The sequence below is a fragment of the Crotalus tigris genome, unplaced genomic scaffold, assembly GCF_016545835.1.
Source record: "Crotalus tigris isolate CLP2741 ecotype Arizona unplaced genomic scaffold, ASM1654583v1 scf7180000020888.614114, whole genome shotgun sequence".
Classification (NCBI taxonomy): Eukaryota; Metazoa; Chordata; class Lepidosauria; order Squamata; family Viperidae; genus Crotalus; species Crotalus tigris.
The window spans coordinates 55,967-81,241 of NW_024098239.1; the positions used below are offsets into that span (position 1 = coordinate 55,967).

Genomic DNA, 25,275 nt, shown 5'->3' on the forward strand with positions numbered 1-25,275 from the left:
TTTGACAAAGTAGACCATAACCTACTTCTTGGTAAACTAGAGCTTTGTGGGATAGACAGCACCACCATCAGATGGATTCACAATTGGCTGACCAAACACACTCAGCAGGTAGTCCTCAATGGAGCTACATCATAGGGGCCGTGGAGGTCTTCTAGTCCAACTCCCTGCTTGAGTAGGGGGTTGGCGTAGAAGACCTCCAAGGTCCCTATGCTTCTATGTTCTAAGCTGCCCAGAATATGAAATGTGCAGTTGTATAAACTGAATGGCCAAAGAAATATCTGCTAAAAAAGAATTGGAAGTGGTGTTTTGCAACCAGAGAGCTGCAAAATTTTGCAACCGAATTCTCTCTCCCACCGAAGAGGCAGTCCTCATCTCCACCAAAATGAGAATCTGCAGCTCTTGGAAAGCAATCTTCATTAGAATATTATGCAATTTAATTAACTATTCACATTTTGCAGAAGTTAGACTAAGCTTCTCTTCACTTTTTCTTGAAGTGCCAGTTGCTGACATGTCACCCAAGATCATTCTCGTATTGTGGTTCCCAATCCTTTTCTTAGGAGCTGGTAAGTTGTGTTTCTGTGTGTATTTCTAGCTGTAGATGCAGTTTCAAACCAGGGCTGAAATTTGGGGCTCAAAACACGTTTTTTTCCTTGAGTCCAGTAACAGATCTGGGGTTTCTATAGATACTGGGCTTTCTAGGAGCATAAATTGTAAAAGTTGTAAAGAACCATAAGGATCATCCAGTCTAATCCCCTGCAATATGCTCAAAAACCAGTTCAACCATTCCAGGACCCCTGTCTTTCCCTATTGACTTTGCACTTTCCACCCTGGTTGAGGGGAAGAAAATAAATTAGTGCCAGCAAGTAACAGAGTCACTTGGGGTCCCAGTTGAAAGGGCCAGCCTCGTGGCAGAAGGAGGGTAACCCCCCAGTGGTACTCCGAGTGACCCCCGTCAAGTGTCCTCCAGATGAATCCTTTGGGTGACCTGTTCATCCTGAGGCTTGGTGGAGCTTTGGGTCTCTCTGGTGGGGCAGATCCTCCTTTTGAGCTCCAAGGGAAGGACTCAGGTCCTACAGAGGACATTTGCACCTATTGCTTCTGTAAGAAGGAAAGACCATCACCCAGAGAGACGCCCACTACATCTGCTATCCTGGAGCTATGTTGTCCTTTCTCAAAAAAGGTTTTCCTGGAATTTGAAGTTCAGAAATGGGATGTTTGGAGGAACTCTTTTGGCACAACCTTGAATGCTTCTTCTCTTCGACCTTGCAGGAGCTTCTGGAGCAGAAAAACTGAATGGACGCCTGGGATGGTCTACCATATTCAAAGTAAAGACTAATTTATCATTTGTATCAATTTCCTGGAGTAAAATTGTTGGCAGCAAGTCTGAAAACATTGCTCTGGTGACCTTTGGGGAGCCCTGTGGCCTCCTGGTCCCCCTCCCAGCCTTTGAAAAGAGAGTGAACATCTCCAAGGACTGCAGAACATTGTATCTTGACCAAATAGAGAAAGAGGACGCTGGCAGATACACCGCAGAAATCATTTCACAAAACAATACAGTAGTGAAGGAGTCCTTTGACCTGAGTGTTTACAGTAAGTATCCCAGTGGCCAGGCCAAGTGGGTTCCCGTATGGGGGGTCATGGAGAGAGAGGGGCAGGTGGGCTTTGAGGCTGGAATATCCAGAGCAATCTCTTTATAGATCAGGTGGGACTGGCTGGACCCACAAACTCTTTGGGGGAAAGTCAAGGAGTTACCTGAAGTGCTGAGCCTGGAGGGTCATCCTCTTGCCCTCAATCCATGGTTTGATACAAAAGAGGAATTGGGGGAAGCCAGAGGACGAGGGGTGCCTGCCCTCCTCTCCCATGGAGGGCCTCTCCCTTCACAAGGAGTATCAGAGGTGACGAGGGGGGGTTGTGGGATTCTTATTTGTGAATGAAATCAGCTGAAAACCTAGTTCATAAGGCATCCAGAACAGTCTCCTTAAAGCAAGTTTATGCTGGACCAAAGATGAAATGGACACTGAATGTAAGGACCCACCTAACTTTGCATCTTAAGAAGACAGAAGTCTTGGACTATTTCTTCTAACAGGCATCCTTTATTAAGAGAAAATGGTTGCAGGCGTTCTAGACAGGACCTGGGGCCCAAGCCCTACGGTTCAAGATTTTAAGTGGTCCCAAGCAGCTCCACCCCACCCCACCGTCCTTCCAGCGACAATCCCAAGCGTTACATTTCCACCCCCCTTTTCCACACAGCCAGTGGAAGGGAGACTTCAGAGAAGAGTAGATGAAAGCTGATGGGCCCTATTGTTATGGTTACTCCTTTTGGTGATATCCACATTCAGTCCCTTTGAAGTTATAACAAGGGAAGTGAGGGCTATAAAACCCCTTTGCTCATCCCCCTTCCCCTTCATAGTATGACAGAATCCAGAGAGGGCAGAAATGGGGTTTTCCATTGTCGATAACTAGAGATGAAATATAATTGGATTCTGACACTGAATTTGAAGAGAAAAATCTCCAAAAAAGGAGAAGCTAGAACTTCCCACGGTTGTTTATGCAGGAGAATCGTAAGAAAGAGGTTGGGTTGCAACCAACAATCCAACAGCCACCTTGATGGTGTCTTCCATTCTTCTTAGGTTCACCTGGCCTCTTTGAATCCTAACCCTCATCTTCATGCCCAACTATCTGTGTCAATTTGGTCCTTATAAACTCTAAAACTCTAAAAGCCACTTTGGCATATTCAGAGCTGGAATCCAGGAACAAGTGCTGGGCTTCTGCAGATGCTGTTGGAAAGCACCACCAGGATCCCCTAGTCCAGGGGTGGGGAACCTTGGCTCTTTTAGGACTTGTGGACGTGTGGAGCCATGCTGGCTCGGGAATTGTGGGAGTTGAAGTCCACCAGTCATAAAAGAGCCACAGTTCCCACCCCTGCTCTAGTCCAGCCCCCTGCAATTCTAGGGCCCCCAGCTTTCCCCGTTGACCTTGCTCTTTCCATCCTGGTTGAGGGGAAGAAAATAAATTGGTGGCATCGTGTGGGGTCCCCCTTGAAGGGACCAGCCTCGTGGCAGAGAGAGGCTAAACCCAACTGGTACTTCAAGAGACCGTGCCAGGCGTCCTCCTGGTGTGTCCTTCAGGTGGCCTGGTCAGCCTTGGTCTCTCTGCTGGGGCATATTGTCCTTTTGAGCTCCAAGGGAAGGACTTGGGACCAATGAGGGACATTTGAACCCCCTGGCTTCTCTAAGGCCATAGCCCAGAGAGGCCCCCATCCTGTCCGCTATGCTGGAGTCATTTTGTCCTTCCTCAGAAAAGGTTTTCCTGGAATCTGAGGGAAAGAAATGGGATGCTTGGAGGGTCTTTATTGCCTTTGAAGCCTTCTTCTCTCTTCTCTCTGGCCTTGCAGGAGTTACTGAAAGAGAATATCTGAATGGCATTCTGGGGGAGTCTGTCACATTCCAAGTGAAGACTAATCTATCATTTGTATCAATTTCCTGGATTAAAATTGTTGACTTCGAGCCCGAAAATATTTCTGTGGTGACCTTTGGGGAGCCCTGTGGCCTGCTGGTCCCCCTCCCAGCTCTGGGAAACAGAGTGAGGGTCTCTGAGGACTGCAGAGGATTGCAACTCAGCCGTCTAGAGCAAGAGGACAAAGGCTTTTATGTTGCAGTAGTTTTGTTACCAACTGAAGAGATAGTATATGAGCCCTTTGATCTGGAGATTTCTAGTAAGTATCCCAGCCGGAGCAGCAAATTCCCAGCCTCCCTCCTTGGCCCTGGTGATGTGGAGAGGTGGGAGGCTTTTCTGTTGCAGGGGGCTGCGGGTGTCCAATAACTGAGATTGAGACCAGAGATGCTCACCTGATGCTCCCTCCGTTTGAATTAATGTCCCAGCACGTCCATCAGAGTAGATATTTGTGCATTTTAGCAATGCAAATTGGTTCGAAATCTTCTCATCAGGCCTAGCCTTGTTTACATTTAAATGCCACCATTTTTCTCCCTGTTCCTCCCATCTTCCGTGCCTGGAGCTTTGGCACTCCTGAGGACTAGCATTTCTACAATGGGTTAGAAGTGGAGCCCAAGCCGTGTCCTGTATGCTCTTCCCCTCTGGAAGGGGACCTGTGGGGCCCATCCCAGCTGCCTCCAAGCTGCCCTCTCCATGGGCATAGGCTAGCTTGGGCCAGGCCATGGGGGCTCCCAGATGGGGAGCCAAGAAGAGAGCTGTGGGTTTGCTTTCAGGGTAGACTCTCCAGAGAAGCAATTCAGGATCCTCTTCATGCATCTGGTGGGACTGGCTGGACCCACAAACTCTCTGGGGAAGAGTGCATTCATAGAATAGAACGGAGCTGGAAGGGACCTCGGAGGTCTTCTAGTCCAGCCCCCTGCTCAAGCAGGAGAAACTATTATACCATTTCTGTCCAATTAAGGAGTCCCTGAGAGGCTGAGCCTGGAGACTCATCCTCTTGCCCTCAGTCCATGTTTGGTATAAAGAGGAATTGGGGGAAGGCAGAGGGTGAGGGGTACCTGCCCTCCTCCACCATGGTGGGCCTCTCCCTTCACAATCTGTCTCACGGGTGAGAGTGGGGAATTGTTCTGGGATTGTTATTTGAGACTGAAATGCGTAACACATTATTTTCCTTGCTCTAATCTAAGCAAAACCATAGACTGAGCCTCTGTTGTTGCTGCTTCTCCTTCCTCTTTGGCCTCCCTGTGATTTTGTGGCCTTTCACAATGTGATGCGTCTCCATTTCCTGCTCAGGGTACTTGCTGGATTCTGAGATGAGCGTGATCTGCACTCCTGATGGGGCTGGTAAGGGAGCTTGGCAGCTGAATTGCTCTACAGGGGACTGGAAAGACAGAGTGGAATTCAGCTGGGACTCCCCCATCTACCGTCCTTCTCATGTCCCTGATGATCCTGTGATCAAGGTCACCTCCCAGGATCTTAATATCAAAGTCACCTGCACAGCAGAAAATCTGATTAGCAAGGCGTCCAGGACAGTCACCTTGAAGGAAGTTTGTTCCGGTAAGTTTTTCTCTCCATGAAAGAAGCCTTGAGACTAAAGATGAAGCTGACATTAAGTTTGGAGAGAAAAGGACAATTAACCAGTGGAACAGCTTGCCTCCAGAAATCGTGGGCGCTCCATCACTGGGGGTTTTTAAGAAGAGACTGGACAGTCACTTGTCTGAAATGAAATAGGGACTCCTGCTTGAGGTCCTTTCCAGCTCTATTTTATTCTCTTCTAGACTCTGCCAGATCTGATGGGGTGGGGAGATGAAGCCAAGGAGAGGCGCACAAACATGAATTCAGCTCACTTGCATTTGCTGAGTCCTGTCATTCATGCCCTTAGTTTAATTAGCAAAGAAACATTCCTGGTTCATTCCACACACACCCCCCAAGAGTATCCTTTACTGAGTACAAAGTAGTTACAGATTACGGCAGGCAGAATCCATTGGCTTGACGTGAAAACAATACAATTAACATTGTCTTTTTCCCTGGCCATCCCCCAGTTAGCAGTCAATGTCCAATTAAAAGGTTCTCAGATTCTTTTGGAAATGGACCCTGCATTTGCACCTTTCCCATCTCTGCATTCCTTATGCTGAGCTTCTGCTTAATTGGTGCTCCTCTCAGTCAGAGCCGGCTCTACTTCCAACCCCCCCCCTTAACCGTTGCTGATGTCAGGCTGGCAACATGCAATGCGAAGCAAGAAGCAGAATAGCAGCTATGACAAGTACATACGCAATTCATTTTACAAACCTTGATTCAGAAATGTGTGGATGGTTGGACTGCAACTATGTTTGATGCTATTTCTCCTGGATTACTTGCAACCGTAACAGAATACTGGAAGGGACTTTGGAGGTTTTCTAGCCCAACCAGGAAGTCCTATACCATTTCAGACAAATGGCTGTCCAATTTTTTAAGAAGCCTCCAGTGATGGAGCACCCACAACTTCTGGAAGGAAGCCATTCCACTGGTTAATTTGGTTAGTTCTCTCCTTGTTGAGTTTCCACCCATTGCTTCTTGTCCTGTCTTCAGGTGATTTGGAGAATAGGTGGACCCTCCCCTCTCCTTTGTGGCAGCCCGTCAAATATTGGAAGAAAGCTATCATGTCACCCCTGGTACTTCTCTTCATTAGACTAGACACCTAGTTCCTGCAACAATTTGTTGAAAGAAAAATCTTTAGCAGGGTCCAGTCCAAGCCGGGAATAAGCAAAACGGAGACTGCTTTGGAAAGAAGGTTGTAGTTTATTGAAGAGCAGAGACAGACAGAAATGTGGCTCTGGGAAAGCTGACCACATGTAGCTGGGAGTGGTGGATTTTTATATCTTCCTGGGCTTTTGTGTTTGAGGTTGTTTCCTGTTCCTGTAGCATGAACTTTGACCTGAGCTTTTCAGCATGTCCTTTTGGCATTCTGATGGTGGCGGGCTAATCCTATTATGTCCTAAAGGTCATGTTTTTAGAGTTTGGGTGGGGGATGTAGATTTTAGGGGTCTTTGTCTTTCTAATCTCATCAGCTCCAAGCTTCCTGGCCCCAACCTTTCTGAATAGGATTATCAAATCTGCATTTCTACAGACCGGGCCTCTGCCTAGTTTCTGCTTGGGGCTATTAAGAAAAACTGGGCCTGCTTTTCTGCCTTTAAGATCCTTTGGGGAATATAATATTCTCTCTTTTAATATTCCCAAAATATTTCTTTCTCGGGGGGAGGGGCTGACTTCCCACACATTCATCATATCTTTTCCTCTTCCAACCCATTCCAGGGGTGGCCCCTTGGACCTCTGTCTTGTGGCACCTTCTCTCTCCTGACGCTCTCTTTGTTTCTCTTCCCAGCAACTGAAGGAGGAGGACCAGTGGCTCGGCTCCACCCCGGACGTGACTGATTTATGCCCGACTGTCTCTGTTCTGAAACCTGAATCAAGACACTTTTGTAATTCAAGCACAGACAGATGACTCGATAAAGATGATTGTAAAACAAACATTTATTCAGGAATACTGGTGAACTCACATTTCTTGGTAGTTTCATCTGAAAGTTCCATATCTGTTCATCTTTATAGATAAAAAATCAATAATTCTTTCACATCAACTTCTAGCATGGAATAAAATTCTGTGTGTCCTCCGGTGATAGCATGCTTATCTCAGACAAAGACATTCTAAATTGCACTTAGCCAGGATATCCTGTGATGAACTTAGTAGCCCCTCCTACTGACCTGTTAATGTGGGATTTACTGAATAGCTAAACTACATTACCCATAAGCCATCTCTTAAGGAGACAGCACTTAACCCTATAAATGCCAAACATTTTAACATACAGACCCATCTAACTGGCTGATCCAGAACAGTCTCCCTCCTGCCTCCCTCACTTCCACACAGGCATGGTCTTCCTCTGCAGCTTTTAAGGTTCTTTGGGTAAAGGGGGCTTCCATGGGCAAACAGTGAGATCTATTAGCAATGGCTGGTCCGTATTGCTTCTCTGTGGCTGCTTTCACTGCTCCTTCTCTGGCCCCTGAAGACCCCCCCAGCAGCACATTTGCTTTTCTATTTAATGTCCAGGAGCTGAAGGGTGAGACCGAGAAGACAAACATGAGAAACAGAGAAGGTTTGGCCACGAAGGAGCGCGGGTGTGATTGAGGCCGTCCTCAATCCATGGAGGATAATTTGCAAAAGTAGGATAGGGTGGGAAGTTCGAAAGAAACCAAAGGGAAAGTTCTTTTGTTGCTTTCTGGAAGTTTTGAAATCTGGATGACTCTTTTCTTTAAATGTGTGTCACTGGCTTTCCAATGGGCTTTACCCAAGTGGAAATGAGGACAAATAGGAAAATTATGCTTTAATGTATAATCATTTTAATGCTTTAATGCTTTGGGATTTTGATGTTTATAAACTTTTGAGTTATCTGAGAACTTGCTTTGCAAAAAACATATCTGTTTTTTCTGTAGCGTGTATTCTTTCAATAAAGGAATGTTCGTTTTTCTTTTAAAAAGACTTTGCATGTTTCCTTTCTGCAAACCCAATAACTGACAATCCCTCCCCTAACACCAGTCAGCTGTTTCTCTGTCTTCTGTGTAATAGGAGCTTCGTTAGCAAGATAGAAACACAGAGGGAATGGGTGCTAATGGGGGCAACTTTGAAGGGCTCAGTTCTCAGTACACTTTCTCAAAACCTCTGTGACAGAGGCCCCCAACCTTTTGGGAATCAGGGACCACTGGTTCCGTGGAGAAAGGTTTTTCCGTGGACCGGAGAGTGTGCGTGGTTTTGTGTGCTGCCTGTATCCCATGGATGGGGCTTTGTTTGTTTGTGCAGCCTAGTTGCTGGCATGCCGCGGCCTGGTACCAGTTCCCGGACTGGGGTTGGGGACCCCTTCTCTACGGCAATGCAACTGTCGTGTTTCTTTTTATTTAGACAACAATTCTCTCATGAAGACAGTGACAGGAGAAGGGCTGGGAAGTAACTTGAGGAAGCCTAAGTAATCCAAAGTTGCATTAACAGAGAGATTCAACCAAGAACATGTGAGGTATTAATACCGCTCTATAAAGGCTTAGAAATACCACATCTAGAATACTGCACCCAGTTTTGGTCTCTACACTATAAAAAAGATGTAGAGACTTTAGAAAGAGAACAGAGAAGAGCAACAAAGATGAATAGGGGACTGGAGGCTAAAACATATATAAAGAACAGTTGCAGGAATTGGGTATGGCTAGGATCATGGGTGACATGATAGCAGTTTTCCAATATCTGAGGGGCTCTAACAGAGAGGAGGGGGTCAACCTATTTTCCAAAGGACCCGAAGGCCAGACAAGGAATAATGGATGGAAACTGATCAAGGAGAGATTCAACCTGGAAATAAGGAGAAATTGAGTGAGAGCAATCAACCAATGGAACAGAAGTTGCCTTCAGATGTTGTGGGAGATTCGTCACGGGAGGCTTTCAAGAAGAGACTGGACGGCCACCTGTCAGAAATGGTGTATGGTCTCCTGCTTGGGCAGGGGGTTGGACTAGATGACCTACAAGGTCCCATCCAACTTGGTTATTCTGATTCGCCGACAACTTCTGAAGGCAAAGCTGTCCCACTGGTTAATTTTTCTCACAGTCAGAAAATTTCTCCTTAGTTCTAGATTGGTTTTCTCTTTTATTAGTGTTCTGGTCCAAACAAGAGATCTGCTTTAATCCTGTTTGTTGCAGACAGATAAACTCCAAAGAAGGATTAATATTCAGATTATTTATTCTTCAGGAATCTCTGAACAATAACTTACAGTCAAGAAGAGTTCTTCTGATGAACGTGTCATAATCTCTCCATTCTTGTGGTGTAAAATATTAAAGGTAGATTCACCCCATATTCGCATGGAGTACAGAAACCCCGTGTCTGTCTTACACAAAGGCTTTTACATACACTGGCACATAGTCCGGACATCCTATGATAAACTTTGAAGCCCCTCCCACTGACTAGATAAGATATAGGACTGACTAACAACTGGACTACATTTCCCAGAGGCCATCTCTTAAGGAGACACCGTTAACCCTTTAAATCAGTGGTTCTCAACCTTTCTAATGCCGCGACCCCATAATACAGTTCTTCATGTTGTGGTGACCCCCAACCACTTATACATCACCGGGTGCCAGGGGCGTGGCCAAAGAAAAGGGGGAAAAATGGCGGACAGCCTTGTTTGGCGACCCTCGTGAAATGGTCGTTCGACCCCAAATGGGGTCCTGACCCACAGGTTGAGAACCACTGCTTTAAATGATCTCCTAGAAAAATAAATGACCACCTCTCTAGGTAAATTTCTCTGCCTCACAATCCATGAATTGACTCTAAATATTCTATCAATCTCTCTAACACAGTTCTTAATTCCTAAGCTGGCTACAATCTGGTCCAGCACAATTACTTTCCACCCATTGCTTGTTGTCCTGCCTTCAGGTGATTTGGAGAACAGGTGGACCCCTCTCTTCTTTGTGGCAGCCCCTCAAATGTTGGAAGATGCTATCATGTCATCCTCCTTTTCTCTACATTGGAGGTTTCAGAGCGGTTCAGTAAGATAACCACGCCCACCAACTATTATCCCTTTCTCCTCTTTCCTGTTGGGGCAAATGATTCAGCAAAGAGCCTGAAACCAAAGTATTATGAATGAGGTGGGAAAGCAAAGGCTCTGGGGGCTCAGATTGTTCTCCCCTCGGTTCTCCTGATGATAGGTTGAGAGCCAATGAGCGATTGGAGGGTTTTAGGAATAAATTGCTGGCTCAAAGGATGGTGTTGTTGTGAGAACTATGACTTTCTAAAGCACAGATTACACCAGGGCTTTTCAACCTTTTCACCCATTATAGCACTTTTAGGAGATAGCAACATCCGAGGACCACCAGTCGCCTAGCAAGGTGTCAAAAACTTGATGACCCCCCCCCCAAAAAACGGAAAAAAGTGATAAAGTACAGGTAGTCCTCGACTTACAACAGTTTGCTTAGTGACTGTTCGAAGTTACAATGGCACTGAAAAAAGTGCCCCCCCCCAAGCCACAGCCAAGCAAGACGCCTGCCTGCCCGCCCGGCGGTGCTCTTCCTCCTGTCCAAGGTTTTCATTGTTGTGAGCATTTCTGTTGAGGATTGGCAGCGGGGGTGGGGTGGGGGGTGTTTGGTTTTTATTTCCCCCCCCTCATCTGCTGGGTGGTTGCAGCAGGTTTTGGTCACTTCACATGACCCTGGGCCACTGTGACCGTCATAAATAGGAATCGGTGCCAAGCATCTGAATGTAAATCACAAGACCCTGAAGATGCTGCAACATTCCAACTGATCGGCAGTTCTTCTGGGCTCAGAAGTGCCAGGATCAGCACCGACCTCCAGCTGGAGCCTGGCGCTGATCCTGGTGCTTCCACTGAGCCCTGACAGCCCTGCAGCTCCAGCCATCTCTAGCTTAGGCTTGTGCGGTGCTGCCACCGGTTCAGCTCATTCCCCTCCCCTGCTACCACTTTTCTAGGATGGTCGCGTACCACCTGCCAGGTGCCAATGTACCACAGGTGGTGCCCGTACCACTGGTTGAAAAGCCCTGGATTACACCACCTACAGGAAGAGCTCCTACCAAGAGGAGGACTGCATCTCACAAAGAGAATGTGTTTGGCCAACGACTGGTTCAGCCCGTCTGAAGGACTTTAAACTAAAACAGGATAGGAAACGAGACCAATTATAAGATTAAAGCCAAAACTTATAGTCCAGTAAAAAAAAAAAAACCCAGATAAGAAGAAAGGCAGTAGTGAAGGAAGAGTACACAAATACAATACAGGAAGCAAAACACAAATACAATATAGGAAGCAAAACCACAAGAACTCAACGCTTGTGTCACAACCCATATCTGTCTGATTTCATACTTCCCTTGCTTCTTCCTCCGATCCAAATCCCATTCTCTTCTCTCCCTGGGTTCTGCCATACTCCTAGAGGGGAGGGGGGAATGATTGTGGGTTTATTGCCTTAGCGTCCTCTAGTCCAGGGGTAGGCAACCTTGGCTCTTTTATGACTCGTGGACTTCAACTCCCAGAATTCCTGAGCCAGCCGTGCTGGTCCAGGAATTCTGGGAGTTGAAGTCCACGAGTCATAAAAGAGCCAAGGTTGCCTATCCCTGCTCTATTCCCATAATGCAGTGGTTCTCAACCTGTGGGTCGGGACCCCATTTGGGGTCGAACGACCATTTCACGGGGGTCACCAAACAAGGCTGTCCACCATTTTTCCCCCTTTTCTTTGGCCACGCCCCTGGCACCTGATGATGAATAAGTGGTTGGGGGTCACCACAACATGGGGAACTGTATTATGGGGTCACGGCATTAGAAAGGTTGAGAACCACTGCCATAATGTAACACTTTGCTCTCCTGCACTATTTCTCTCTGTAAATTCCTCTCCTTAAACTGTCAACTAGAAAAGGGGGAGGTCGAAAAGAATGCAGCATCCGGCAACCGGCTTAACTCTCCGCTCTCAAGAGAAGGTGAGAAGAATCGCCTAACCATCGCAGTTCCAACCAGAACTGGCCTGATGTTATCTTCCGTTTCCCACGATAGGCTTAACACCTGGAAATTGGCCGGTTTGAACTATCCGAATGAACTATGGGGTGGGGTTTGCTTGGGGACACTTTAAATTGTCGATCTGAGCAGGAAAAGCTCAGATCCTGTCTAGTATGCCTGCTATCAGCCTCTCCTAATAAAAGTTCCTTTTGGAAGGATCTGCTTCCATGAGTTCTGCTTTCTTGGGATGAGGTATTGAAGTGGGTCCTGTCAACTGCAAGGAATATAAATCCTTCCATTTCCCCACCATTCAGCCAGAACTTAAGAAGCTTCTTGGATGAAAAGAGAAACGTCTTCAAGGAAAAACAAAGAAAGTCCAGTTGCCTCCTGAAAAAGCACCTTTGGGACAACAGATCCAATCCAAATATTTCATCTGGGAAGCTTTATACCAGTTGAAGAGAGAAATTGCCAGAGGGAAGGCAGTGCCAGTCTTCCCTGAACAAGCAAGGCACGAAGTTGAGCCTTGAAAAGATTTGCCTGCAAAATTCATTCAAACTTTTCAAAGAAGCTGAAACTCCCAGAAGCAAATTTGGGGCTAGGAAACTTAACCTTTTCCCCCTCCAGGTAAGTGATTTGCATATGATGCAGACTGAGTCACCTGATTGTGAGGTCTCAGCGGGGGGGAGGGAGGGCAGTGGGAGCCACCTGTGGCAGGGACCATGTCTTGTCTCGCTGGAAGCCATGCAGGGAAGTTCCTGGCATGCGACACAAGGATGCTTTCTGGGTGACGCTCCTGCTTCTTTACTTCCAAGCCGGTAACCTCTGTGTTGGTTTCGGTTTGACAGGCAGTTGGGGGGGGGGGAGTTTGGCCCTTCTACATTGCCTCCCAGTCAAGGCTGAGAACTAGGTTGATGCTTGTAAGGAGCAAGCAAGATTCCACACTTGGGGACAATGCTGGGGACAATTGTGGAAAATAATTCCTACTAGAATGAAACAAGTCTGAAAAGTTGGATTCCAATGTCAACCTATGATATTCAATTTTACCAAACACCCTCCTCAGAGTGTGCAGAACTATCTATACTGTATATGTGCTAATTATTGGAAGGATACTGTGTGAATTTTATTAGAAACAACACTTAATCCCTTCAGTGGATGAATGGCTAACCAGATTGTTGGAAAATGCTTCTATGCTTCAAAGAACTTCCTGCCTTGAAAGCTAAATCTACCTCAAATTGGACATTTCTTAAGCTATAACATTCTTTTACATAATACCTAATTGGCACCACATCCAAAATTTGGGGTTATACATACAGAGAACCTGCATTTCAATTTTACAAGAGTCGGTTTGGTCTAGTAGCAAACGTGCCAGACTAGGAACCAAAAGGCAGCCAGTTCTGGTCCCACCTTCCACATGGAAGTGGCTGGCTGACTTTGGGCCAGTCACTCTCTCTCAACCCAACCCACCTCGCAGGGTTGTTGTGGGGAAAATAGGAAGAGTATTAAGTATGTTTGCCATCTTGAGCTATTTGTAAAAATAATAAAGTTGGGATATAAATTAAATAACCCCAACTGCTCTTTAGAAGGCCAGATCCTGAAGTTGAAACTCAAATACTTTGGCCACCTAATGAGAAGGAAGGACTCATTGGAGAAGGGCCTAATGCTGGGAAAGATGGAGGGCAAGAGAAGAAGGGGATGACAGAGAATGAGGTGGCTGGATGGAGTCACTGAAGCAGTAGGTGTGAGCTTAAATGGACTCCAGAAGATGGTAGAGGACAGGAAGACCTGGAGGAACATTGTCCATGGGGTCGCGATGGGTCGGACACGACTTCGCAGTTAACAACAACAAATAAATTAAATATCCAAAATCAGCATAGATTCTTGCTACTATTGGCTGAACATCATTCAGTGGTTTATATTTTGTTGACCGTGTTCTTGATATCCATTCTTAGTTTAAGAGCGGTCCTTAATTTTCTAATGTGAGATACAATATATTTAACTATTTACAACTAATTGATGACATGTTAAAAAGCCATCACAACATTTAAAATCCCTGGTTTATCATCTGTCTTGTGTTCTTTTATTCTTTTTTTCATATTGTCCTTTGTATTGGTGTATCATTTTCTTTGAAGTGTCCACTGAAAAAACTATAAACCAAGTTGGCTTGGATAGCGTGTTGCCTTTTGCTTCTAAAGCTTCTTGTCTTCCCTCTGATCTCACAGAATCCTCTGCCCTGCAACTGAATGGTGTTCTGGGTGAATCCGTCACTTTCCAGATCAACGAATCAAAACCATTTGCAACCATTTCCTGGAGGACGGAGAAAAATGGCAGATTCAGGACCCTCGCTGTGGTGGCCCCAGGGAAGCCCTGCAAGCTTTTCATACCCCTCGCAGCACTTAAGGACCGCCTGAACTCCACCAGGGACTGCCGGAACCTGCAGCTCAGCCGTCTAGGCCGAGAGGACATTAACAGATATACGGCGAACATCATTTTAACAACAACTTCGGAGTCAGTGGAGGAGCACTTTGACCTGAAAGTTTATAGTAAGTGTTGCAGACACACAGGTGCAGAGAAGAGCAACAAAGAGGATCCGGGGTCTGGAGATGAAGATATACAAAGAATGGTTGCAGGAATTGGGCATGGCTAGTCTAGTGAAAAGAAGGACTAGGGGTGACGTAACAGTCTTCCAACCTAAGGGGATGCCACAAAAAAGAGGGGGTCCACCTATTCTCCAAAGCACCAGAGGGTAGGACAAGAAATAATGGATGGAAACTAATCAAGGAGAGCAGCAGCCTGGAACGAAGGAGAAAATTCCTAACAATTAATTAGTGGAACGGCTTGCCTTCAAAAGTTGTAGGTGCTCCATCTCTGGAGGCTTTTAAGAAAAGATTGGACAGCCACTTGTCTGAAGTGATACAGGGTTTCCTTCTTGAGTCAAGGGTTGGACTAGACACTTCCAAGGTCCCTTCCAGCTTTGTTATTCTGTTATTCTGATTAGGTTTAACCAGGTTATCTTGCACACAGTCTTCAGAAAGCACAGTGGGGTCAGGGCAGAAGAAGAAGCTGCTATGGCTTCCTTCTTCTGGGTTGAGAGGCCTCAAGGCCCGAAGACTATCCTCCCGTAAGCCACTCTTGGTGGGAGGATTTTGCTTCATTTTAAATCCTTTCTATCTCCTGCTCAGAACGCTTAAAGCGCAAGGACCTGTCCATCAAGTGCACAATCGATAGAGGTCGGAGAAAATTGTTGCAGTTGAACTGCTCGGTGAAGCGATGGAAGGACCAGCTGGACCTGCAATGGTTTGTGGCAGACGAGATCGTCTCTCAGGTCACCCGTGAAAATGTGCTTACCATCAATTACACCAACCGAGAGATCTTTGACCAGGAGGTCAGCTGCAAGGCAAAAAACCCCGTTAGCCAGGTATCCAAAACTATGACACTCAGAGAAGCGTGTCCAAGTAAGTGCATCTTCTTAAGGTGTTTTTATGGGGGCTGGCTGGGGCGAAAGCTGAAAAGGGTTAACCTTGGATGAGGTTTGAGGAAGGAGTAGCTCTCCACAATGACTGTGGAATACAATGGTTGTGGTTGGCCAATGAACCACATCCCCATAGCAATGCAGCATTTCCTTCTGCTCAAGTCATAAGTTGTGGAGGAGGCAGTCCCAAAGGTGCTTTTTCAAAAGGCAGTTGGACTTTCTTGGTTTTTCTCCTTGAAAATGTTCCACTTCTCATCCAAGAAGCTTCTTCGGGGACAACCTGTATGAACATCTTTGGGACACCCCTGATCGGAATGACGGAGACTCTCCACAGACACAGAGAGGAGGCAGTTTCTGGAAGGGGAGGTGGCACTGGGGACTCAATGCGTTTCATTCTCTGATTTCCAAAAGCTCTGCCATCTTGGTCTGGGTAGAGGTGAATTTAAGAAAAATTGCCACATTTTTCATCAGATTTACACTGGTTTGGTTCACTTTAGCAAATGTTTTATTTATTATTAAGAACAGTTAATAAATAATAATACATTGTTAGTAACAATTTGTTATTAAGAAACTTTATATGGCTGCTCAACTCACTTGTGGTGATTGGCTTGCATAGGTAAGACCTCCCTAAAGCTGAACCCAATTTGAATATAGAAATGAAAGGTTTCACACAATTTTCCTGCTTGTGCAAGAGTGATTAATACACCTTCTGCTTTTTTCCCAGGACACCAGAGATACGTGAAAGTAACGGAGATGATGTCTGGATTCATCTCTGCTGGTCTTTCTATGCTTACTGGCATCGTTATTGCGTTCATCATATTGCTGGGCAAATGCCTGGCCAGGCCTCAGCGGATTCCAGGCCCCCCTTTGCCCATCACTTCCCAAGCAGCCTGGCCGAACGCACAAAACCCTCCTGCTCCACTGCAGCGGCCACCTGGATGGGAGAGATGAGCCCAAAGAGCTGCGAGGAGGGGGCTTCCCATATGAACAAAGTAATAAACATTCACATAGCTTCTTCCAAGGATGCCACATCCCCTGGTGTCCTAACTCTGGTTTTTCTTTTCTGAAACAGAGCTTGTTCTTTCTATAAGCTAGATACTCAATCATCATCATCATCATTTGCACAGTCATCCAGATGTTCAGACTGGATCTGGCATTTTTGTCCACCTGTGGAGTCCTTCCCAAGGACTTGGGATAGGCAGATGAAGATGTTAGATGGTGTTAGAAGTCTTGTCGCAGGATGGAAGCTGTTTCCAGTAAAGCCGCCTTTTGCAATTGACCGATGGTGAATTTGTCAATTCTGATGGTGTTCAAGTGGTGCTCCAGTTGTTTTTGAATTGCACCCAAGGCACCTAGGACTATTGGGACTATCTTTGCTTTCTTTCCCCACAATAGTTCTATTTCTGTTCGTAGGTCTTTGTATTTTGTTATCTTCTCTGGTTCTTTCTCTTCTATGCTGCTGTCTCCAGGTACCACCCCATCCACTATCCAAATGTTTTTCTTCTCTTTTCTCCTTCTCCTCCTCCTTCCTCTCCTCTGTTTTAGAAAAGCAGCAAATCTCAGTTCTAGAACTTGGTATACAAGGCAAAATCTGTAGTCAGCATCGGATAGGGGTTGCCACAAAGAAGAGGGGGTCAACCTACTTTCCAAAGCACCAATAGGCAAGTCAAGAAACAATGGTTGGAAACTGACCAAAGAGAGAAGCAACTTGGAATTAAGGAGAAACTTCCTGACAGTGAGGACAATTAACCAGTGGAACAACTTGCAACCAGAAATCGTGGGCGCTCCGTCACTGGAGGATTTTAAGAAGAGGCTGGACAGCCATTTGTCTGAAATGTTACGAGGGTCTCCTCCCTGAGCAGGGGGCTGGGCTAGGTTTCTTCCAACTCTGTTATTCTGTTCTGTTATCTTGGATTTCCAAGTTCTTCCTGTTTAGAAATGTTAGCGGTCTAATAAAGGGTCTTCCCTGTCCAATTTCCTGCTGGAGCAGAAGAACAGCAAGTCTTGTGTCCAACTCTTTTGGAAGTCACGATAGGTCAGTTGCCGAATCTCAGTTAAAGCTGACGCAGCATTTGCAGTCAATAGAAAGGACCAGCCTCTGAAGCGTTCAGAAGTTCCCTTTACCCTATTTGTGGAAAAGTTCAAAGCAGTCAGTGAAAGATGCTTTTTGTCTTACAGTCTGCACAATGACAGGTGGGATTATTTTATGTTTAGAGGGCTTTGCAAGTGGATTCTTCCTCCCTTCAGCTAGCAGGTAATCTCAGCCATCAGAATCCCTGTTTTTGCACAATACTTTGCCTAATTGACTTTTGTGTGTTGGTTTTAGTGCATTACAAATAGTCCTTGATTTATAGCTATAATTCAGTCTGGAACTTGTTGTAAGTCATGCTGGTCATTAAGCAAGTCATCACCTGACTGCACCTAATTTTATGATTTTTTTGCAGCAGTTATTAAATAAATCACCATGGTCATTAAGTGAATGCGGCAGTCATTAAGCGAATCCATTGTCTGTTGTGGGCATTTTTTTGCCAGAAATCAGAAGTAATGCCAGTTTCCGGGAACAAATGTCATAAATTGCCATCAGATGACCAGGGGACACTGTAAATAGCCATAAATGGGCACCTTTTGCCAGTGCCCAAAATGTGATCACATGACCGTGGGGGAGGGGCATTGGAATTTGAAATCCAGGTCCTAAGTAGCCCAGGAGGGGTCCGTCGTAACTTTGAACAGTTGCTTCCACAAGTGGCTGTAAGTCGAGGACTACCTGTATTAGCATTTGAGCAAGCGGCCCGGGGCTCCATGGGTTCCTTAGCTCTGTGCCTGCCTGATGCCCCCAGCGACCCCCTTGCGTGGTAGGGAAGTCCCCCCGATGCCCAGCTTTCTTTGCGGGAAGAGGGGACGGAACGTGATGACCCCCAATGCCCACTGCTGCCTACATGGTGACTGCAGCCCTAAGATCGGAAGACGTGTAGCCATCAGAGAGAGAAAAGCAACCTGGAACTAAGGAGCCGAGGTGGCAGCGGTTCAAATCTCACCGGCTCAAGGTTGACTCAGCCTTCCATCCTTCCGGGGTAGGTCAAATGAGGACCCAGATTGCTGGGGGCAATGTAAATATATATATATATATATATATATATATACATACACATTGCTTACTGGTGTACACCACTTAGAAAGTGCTTGCACTTAAAGCGGTATATAAGTCTCATAAATAAATAAACTGGACTTCCTTATTTTTTTTTTTCCTTGAACTGAAAAAGCTTCTTGGATGAGAAGCGAAACATTTCCAAGCAAAAGAGAGAGAGAAAAAAAAAGGAAGTCCAGTTGCTCTTTGAGAAGCAACTTTGAGCCATCCGGAGTAGAAGAATCCTTAGCTCCCAAGGGAACCACCGTCCCACGGCAGAGGGAGCAGTCCTAACGAGGTGGCGCAGCAGTTAGAGTGCAGTACTGCAGGCCACTTTAGCTGACTGTGTTCAGCAAGTCAGCGGTTCAAATCTCACCAGCTCAAGGTTGACTCCGCCTGCCATCCTTCCGGGGTAGGTAAAATGAGGACCCAGATTGTTGGGGGCAATGTAAATATATATATATACATTGCTTACTGGTGTACACCGCTTAGAGAGTGCTTGCACTTAAAGCGGTATATAAGTCTCATAAATAAATAAATAAATAAATAAATAAATAGAATAATGGAATGAAGAATAGAATAGAATAGAATAGAACCGAGGTGGCACAGCAGTTAGAGTGCAGTACTGCAGGCCACTTTAGCTGACTGTGTTCAGCAGGTCAGCGGTTCAAATCTCACCGGCTCAAGGTTGACTCAGCCTTCCATCCTTCCGGGGTAGGTCAAATGAGGACCCAGATTGTTGGGGGCAATGTAAATATATATATATATATATACATTGCTTACTGGTGTACACCGCTTAGAGAGTGCTTGCACTTAAAGCGGTATATAAGTCTCATAAATAAATAAATAAATAAAGGAGGAATTTCCTGGCAGTGAGAACAATTAATCAGCAAAACAACTTCCCTCCAGAGGTTGTGGGTGCGCCATCCCTGGAGGCTTTTAAGAAGAGATTTGCCCGGAAGGGTCTAGGGCCGACATGTTAAACTCGTGACGTCACGTGATGTCACGCAAGGTATCGGAGCTTTTTCCCCATTGCCGGCAATGGGGTGGGCGCGGTTTCCTGGTGATGCGTCCAGCCCGCGGGCCGGCAGTTTTACACCCGTCTAGGTTCTCCTGTTTGAGCAGGGGGATGGACTAGAAGACCTCCAAGGTCCCTTCCATCTCTGTTATTCCATTAAGAACGGCAGTGTCTGGAAGCCAAGATCGCTCTACTTTGGCCATGTCATGAGAGTTGACTCACTCGAAAAGTCCATCATGATGGGAGGAGAAGAGCCCCCCCAATACCCGCTGGCTGGACACTATAAAGGACGGCCCCGTGATGACCAGGGTGGATCTGGAGGAGGCGATGTGAGGCAGAGGGGCATGGAGAGGGCTGATCCACAGAGTGGCCACAGGCCGGACACAACCAAATGGCTGACAATGAACAACAGAAAGAAGGCATTTGAGATTTCTCTGGGGAGGTGGGCTTTTAGGCTTGTGGGTCTCGGAGGTCTTCACGCTTTCCTCATTTGGGGTGGCTGTAAAGGGCGGAAAGGCAGAGGAACCCCCCTCGTGGGGAGCCATTGGGTGACACCCCCTCTGCCACAGAAAAGTCCGTCTGCTCTGTCCAGTGAAATAACTTGCAGCAATTCCTGGTTTTTTTCCCTTTATTTTTTTCTAGAACATAAAGTACAAATTTCCCCAAGGCTCTTACAGAGAGAGCAAAATTAGAAGCCGCTTCAACTGGGGGGGGGGGGAAGGGAGGGGTCACCTGCCCCAGTCCTCCAGGGGCTGCAGAACGGCCAGCAGGCTAGATGGGCCCGTACAACTGCCGATAAGCTTCCTGGAAGCCGATCTGGTCGGCCAACTCGTCACAGTCGGGGCTGAGTTCGCAGACCTCCCGCTGGGCCTCGAAGGGGTTCACAGCCACTTGGGGGGCAGCCCCGGCAGCATCGTAGCCACTGCGGAGGAAGCAACAGGGGAGGACGATTAGGGGAGGCCTGGGGGGGCTTCGCTGGGACAGGGCTTGGTCACCCTGTAGTGGAAGGTGGGGAGGTGAGCAACCGAGTGGGGGTCCCCCGGGGGACGGAGGTGAGGGGCCTATTGAGAGCCCCTTGGTGTCCCCCCCCAGCTGCTTCCCCTGCTTAGGGGGTCTGTGATCTGGCTCCTAACAGCAGAGTTCCTCAAGCGTGGCAGCTTTAAGAAGTGTGGACTCCAATTCCCAGAATTCAAGTTGCCAAGTTTGAGGAAGACCGCCCACGAGCCTTCCTCAGGGCCAGCCCGGCCATCTGCCCCACTGCCTTCCCTCTCTTCTCCAGCTCATCTCTGGCTCCAGTTCTCCATCTTTCTCCCCTAATAGCTTCATCGCTGGAGGTTTTTAAGAAGAGACTAGACCAGGGGTGGGCAACCTCGGCTCTTTTATGACTTATGGACTTCAACTCCCAGAATTCCTAAGTCAGCTATGCTGGCTCAGGAATTCTGGGAGTTGAAGTCCATGAGTCATAAAAGAGCCGAGGTTGCCTACCCCTGGACTAAACAGTCACCTGTCTGAAGTGGCATGGGGTCTCCTGCTTGAACAGGGGGTTGGACTAGAAGATCTCCAAGGTCCCTTCCAAGTTTTATGAGATGGATAGTATATATACATAGATAAGACAGATAATAATTAGATGATAGATGATAGCAAGTAGGAGATATAGAGATGGGGGGGGGGAGGAGAAGAAATAGAGCAGCCTTCCTCCCAGAGTTGTGGGTGCTCCATCACGGGAGGTTTTTAAGACGAGATTGGGCCACCATTTGTCCAAAGTGCCATAGGGTCTCCTGCTTGAGCAGGGGGGTGGACTAGAAGATCTCCAAAGCCCCTTGCAACTGTGGTGTTCTGTCCTGTTCTCTTTCTCTCTCTCTCTCTCTCCCTTCCAAAAGCAGCCTCTGCATCACCTGGATTTCCTCAAGGACCTTCCACGGTCTCTCCTGCTTTCTTGAGACCAGAATCCCCGGGGGGGGGGGGGCACAGCCTCCTTCCCCAGGGAAAGGACGAAGGACGGGGACTTGGTGGGGGTGCAAACGGCGCTTGGCGGCCAGCGCAATCCCCGTGGCCCTTGTGAATGAGGGACCAGGCCTTCACTCGTAAGCCCTCTTCAGGAGTGCAATGAAGGGGCCCTGATTCCCACCCTGGGTAAGAGGGGGGCAATTTCCCCCCATTTTGCCACCCCCTCCCATATTTCTTGAACTCAGCTACTTCTAGAATCTCAGCCAAAGCTTCTTGCAAATCAGAGTCCGGCTTTTAATCAGGATTCCTCTCTGGGCGGCAGGCGAGACTAGATGGCCTCAAGAGTCCTTTCAACTCCAGGTTTCTGATGCCCCCCCCCCCCCAAGTTGGGGCGTCTCGCAGTAATCTGGAAATGTTCATGGAGTCCAACTGCAGGGGGGGGGACTGGGAATTTAGGGAGCTGCAGACCGAGTACCCCAGGGAAATTCAGGGACGGGATGGATCGGCTGCTAGCCCATGGTGAGCTTTCTCTGTACCTGTTGTAGTTCCTCTTCTGTCGCTTCACGACTTCAGCCCCCACACGCTTGGAGACGAAAGCTGCAGGGAAGGAGGGGATGTTTAGAACAGGGGCCTCGCCCCCACCTGCTGAGGAAGGGCAGTTGGGAAACTCCGTTTCCAATTTGGAAGTACGCTGCATGATTCTAGTCCTCATGGTCTGAACAGAAAGAAGAGGTTACCAGTCCTCTAAATCAGGGGTTCTCAACCTTGGCAACTTTAAGACTTGTGGACTTCAACTCCCAGAATTCCTCAGCCAGCTGGCTGAGGAATTCTGGGAGTTGGAAGTCCACAAGTCTTAAAGTTGCCAAGGTTGAGAACCCCTGCTCTAAATCCTTCCTGCAAAGCAGCAGCAGGCCATTCCCCACGCCTGGGCTGAGCCTCGGCGGAAGAGAGGAGCTCTCCCGCCGGTCTCTGATTCCACGCAAGGGGGAACTTGCTCAGGGCAGCCACTGGGCTCCCGGCCGCCTCTGCAGCCCCCTTTGGCCGGGCTCCAGCCGAGAGGGCAGCCTCAAACGGGCGGCGCCGGCAAAGGGGCTCTGGGCGCGGAGGGACCCAGACGCTCAGAGGCGCCTCCTGGGGAAGGGGCGCGGCGAGGGCCCGGGGGGGGGGAACCTTGAGGGGCGGTGGGCATACCCGGAGGCGCCCCACTCACCTTCCGACCTGGGCGACCCGTCGGCGCTGCGGGCGTCCCCTGCAAAGGAAGAGGGGCGGGAGGGCGCATCAGCGGGGGGCTTCCCTCTGCCCGCCGCAGCCCCGCCAGGCTGGTCCGGGGAGGGAGGGCGGGGGAAAGGAGGCGGCAGCCCCCCCCCCCCGCAGCCCCCTGCCCTCCCGGGGGAGAAGCCCCTTTCTTGGGCCGAGCGGCTCCCCCTCCCAGGGCCGGGGCACCGGGAGAGCCTCGGCGGGGACGGGCGGCCGAAGGAGCGGCGCGGCGGAGCTCCCTTACCTGGGCGGACGAGGCAGAGCCCGGCCAGGGCGCAGAGGGCGGCCAGCAGAAGGGCGTTCATGGCGAGGCGAGGCTGCTCCGGGCGCTTCTCTCGCCCCGGCCTGCCCGGCGCCCCCTTTATACTCCCCCGAGCCGGTCTCGGCAGCAGAAGGGGGCGCGTCGCCGCCGCCTCCTCCTCCTCCTGCTCCGTCGGCTCCCGGGGGCGTTGCGGGAAGCCTGCCAGGCTCCGGGCCAGGGGAGGCTGGAAAAGAGGGCGGGGGCGCCGCCAAGCTCGTTTGGGCAGACTCTTGGGGGGGGGGGGTTGGCAGGGCTCCGAGCAGTTTGTTGGGGGGAGAGGGGAGCCGTGAGTGGAGGCCTCCTTCAAGGTGGGGCGCAAGAGGCTATGTAAAGTTAAGGTGGTTTTCATTGCAGCATTTTTGGAGGGGCTTCAGAGGTCATCTAGTCCAGCCCCCTGCTCCGTGCAGGAGTGCTTTGCAACTTTTCAGCTTTTCAGTTGTCAGAACTTCGACTCCCAGAAGTTCACCCAGCTTAAAGTTGCCAAAGTCGAGAAACGCTGTCTAGAACAGGACTCTCGGCAACTTTTAAGACTTGGGAACTTCAACTCCATGCTGGCTGGGGAATCCTGGGAGTTGAAGTCCCCAAGTCTTAAAAGTTGCCAAGGTTGGAGAGCCCTGGACTGGAGGGTCCCCCGAGAGATGCCAGGGAGCAACTGACACCTGCACAAAATGTGGGCCACGATGGAGCTTCAATTCAACCATCAGAGCCGCTCTCTTGACTGTCTCCCATGGGTATCCTGGCTCAGAGGCTAGCAGATCCGCATTTCCTTGCCTTCCCTACTGCCTTCCCAAGTTCAGAGGCAGCCCGGATTGCCCTGCGCTCCACCTCTCCAGGGACTGGCCCTCTCCCGCCACCCGGCCTTGCCAGGGGCCGAGTCGGGACTTCTTTCAAGCAGGGATTTCCACAGAAACCCAAGAAAGTGGAAGAGTTCAAACTCGCCCTAGGCTGGATCTGCTGGCTTCCTTTTAGGGGACTAAGCTGGGAATTTTCCAATGTCAGTTTTGACCTTATTGACCAACATTTTAATATTTTACTGTGTGGATTTGGGCATTGCTGTAATTTCATTTTGTGCCCTTTTAATGGATTTTAGTTATTTGGTATCATCTTTCTTTTTTAAAGAATTGGTCTCAGGGAAACAAACCAAATTTCCTTTTACATTGCTGCTTTTGTTTTATCAGGCATCCCTGTTGATTGATTGATTGATTGATTATGTGCTGTGAAAAAGATTTTGCCCATCCTGGTCCTTCAGGCACCCATCGCTCCTGTGGTGGCATCTCTGCTGGCATCCAAACTTACTTAATTACTCATTTATTTACTTATACTTATGTTATGAAACAAAACAATTAAAACATTAAAACCACACAGGTTAAATTATTAAAAACTGTACTAGAGCCAAAACTAAAGAGACAGACAGAGGTTCTCGCCTCTGATGGTGGAATGTGGAACATGTTAGCAAGACAGAAAACCTCGAAGGGAGGGGCAACCACTGAGGCAATCTTCAAGTACAGCTAGTCCTTGACTTAAAACAGTTCATTTAGTGACTGCTCAAAGTTACAATGGCACTGAAAAAGACTTATGACCATTGCAGCATCCCCGTGGTCGCATGATCAAAATTCGGCCCTTTGGCAGCTGACTCATATTTATGACGGTCGCAGTCACGTGATCCCCTTTTGCGACCTTCTGAAAAGCAAAGTCAGTGAACCATTTTACTAACTTATCTGCAGTGATTCACTTAACAGCGATGGCAAGAAAGATTGTAAAATGGGGCAAACTCACTTAAGAAATGTCTCGCTGAGCAACAGAAATTTGGGGCTCAATTTTGGTCATATGTTGAGGACTACTGGTGCTCAGTTCTGAGCACCCTTTATCCAGACTGTTACGGCAACCTAACTGACATGTTGCCATCTTTCTAGCGTGCTCCCACTCCTCTAAACCCCCTTTCCCTCTCCTTCGGAAGTCTCTGCAGGAGCCAGCCCCCCCTGCTCTTAGTTTGTTTCCCTGTGGCACATGTTTTTATGGGAAGTGGTCCCCAGAGAATGGGGGGGGCTGGTTTTTGGCCAAAGACACTGGACGGGACTGAGGCCAGGAGGCGCAAGGCCCCAGGGCTGTGATTACCAGCAAATGGCATGGTTTGTCCTGCCTGTGCGGATAAGCCGGGCCAAAGCGAGGAAAGCCTGTGATTTAAATCCCCACTTCCTCCGTCCTTT

The 25,275-nt window shown here is 48.2% G+C and overlaps 3 protein-coding genes across 5 annotated transcripts; 2 read left to right on the forward strand and 1 right to left on the reverse strand.

Annotated features, from left to right (window-relative positions):
* The first annotated feature begins 437 nt into the window (after positions 1 to 437).
* Positions 438 to 7,961, forward strand: LOC120319614. Of its 2 annotated transcripts, none has more exons than XM_039368667.1 (5): positions 438 to 563; positions 1,270 to 1,590; positions 3,395 to 3,715; positions 4,747 to 5,010; positions 6,815 to 7,961. In XM_039368667.1, exons 1-5 carry the CDS (start codon positions 509 to 511, stop codon positions 6,862 to 6,864), a joined length of 1,011 nt encoding a protein of 336 aa, XP_039224601.1. In that variant the 5' UTR covers positions 438 to 508; the 3' UTR covers positions 6,865 to 7,961. The 2 variants fall into 2 exon arrangements, with proteins under 2 accessions (XP_039224601.1, XP_039224602.1); XM_039368668.1 differs by having other exon boundaries at positions 529 to 563; positions 1,181 to 1,590.
* A 4,697-nt stretch (positions 7,962 to 12,658) lies between these two features.
* Positions 12,659 to 16,516, forward strand: LOC120319617 (SLAM family member 5-like). Of its 2 annotated transcripts, none has more exons than XM_039368672.1 (4): positions 12,659 to 12,767; positions 14,172 to 14,492; positions 15,132 to 15,404; positions 16,146 to 16,516. In XM_039368672.1, the coding sequence occupies exons 1-4, from the start codon at positions 12,713 to 12,715 to the stop codon at positions 16,370 to 16,372; spliced, it is 876 nt and encodes a 291-aa protein (XP_039224606.1). In that variant the 5' UTR covers positions 12,659 to 12,712; the 3' UTR covers positions 16,373 to 16,516. The 2 variants fall into 2 exon arrangements, with proteins under 2 accessions (XP_039224606.1, XP_039224607.1); XM_039368673.1 differs by having other exon boundaries at positions 12,670 to 12,736.
* A 3,683-nt stretch (positions 16,517 to 20,199) lies between these two features.
* On the reverse strand, positions 20,200 to 23,203 carry LOC120319611 (bone gamma-carboxyglutamate protein). Its single transcript, XM_039368659.1, has 4 exons — positions 23,012 to 23,203; positions 22,721 to 22,759; positions 22,047 to 22,107; positions 20,200 to 20,485 (listed from the first exon to the last, which is right to left on the reverse strand). Exons 1-4 carry the CDS (start codon positions 23,070 to 23,072, stop codon positions 20,335 to 20,337), a joined length of 312 nt encoding a protein of 103 aa, XP_039224593.1. The 5' UTR covers positions 23,073 to 23,203; the 3' UTR covers positions 20,200 to 20,334.
* Between the last annotated feature and the right edge of the window lie 2,072 nt (positions 23,204 to 25,275).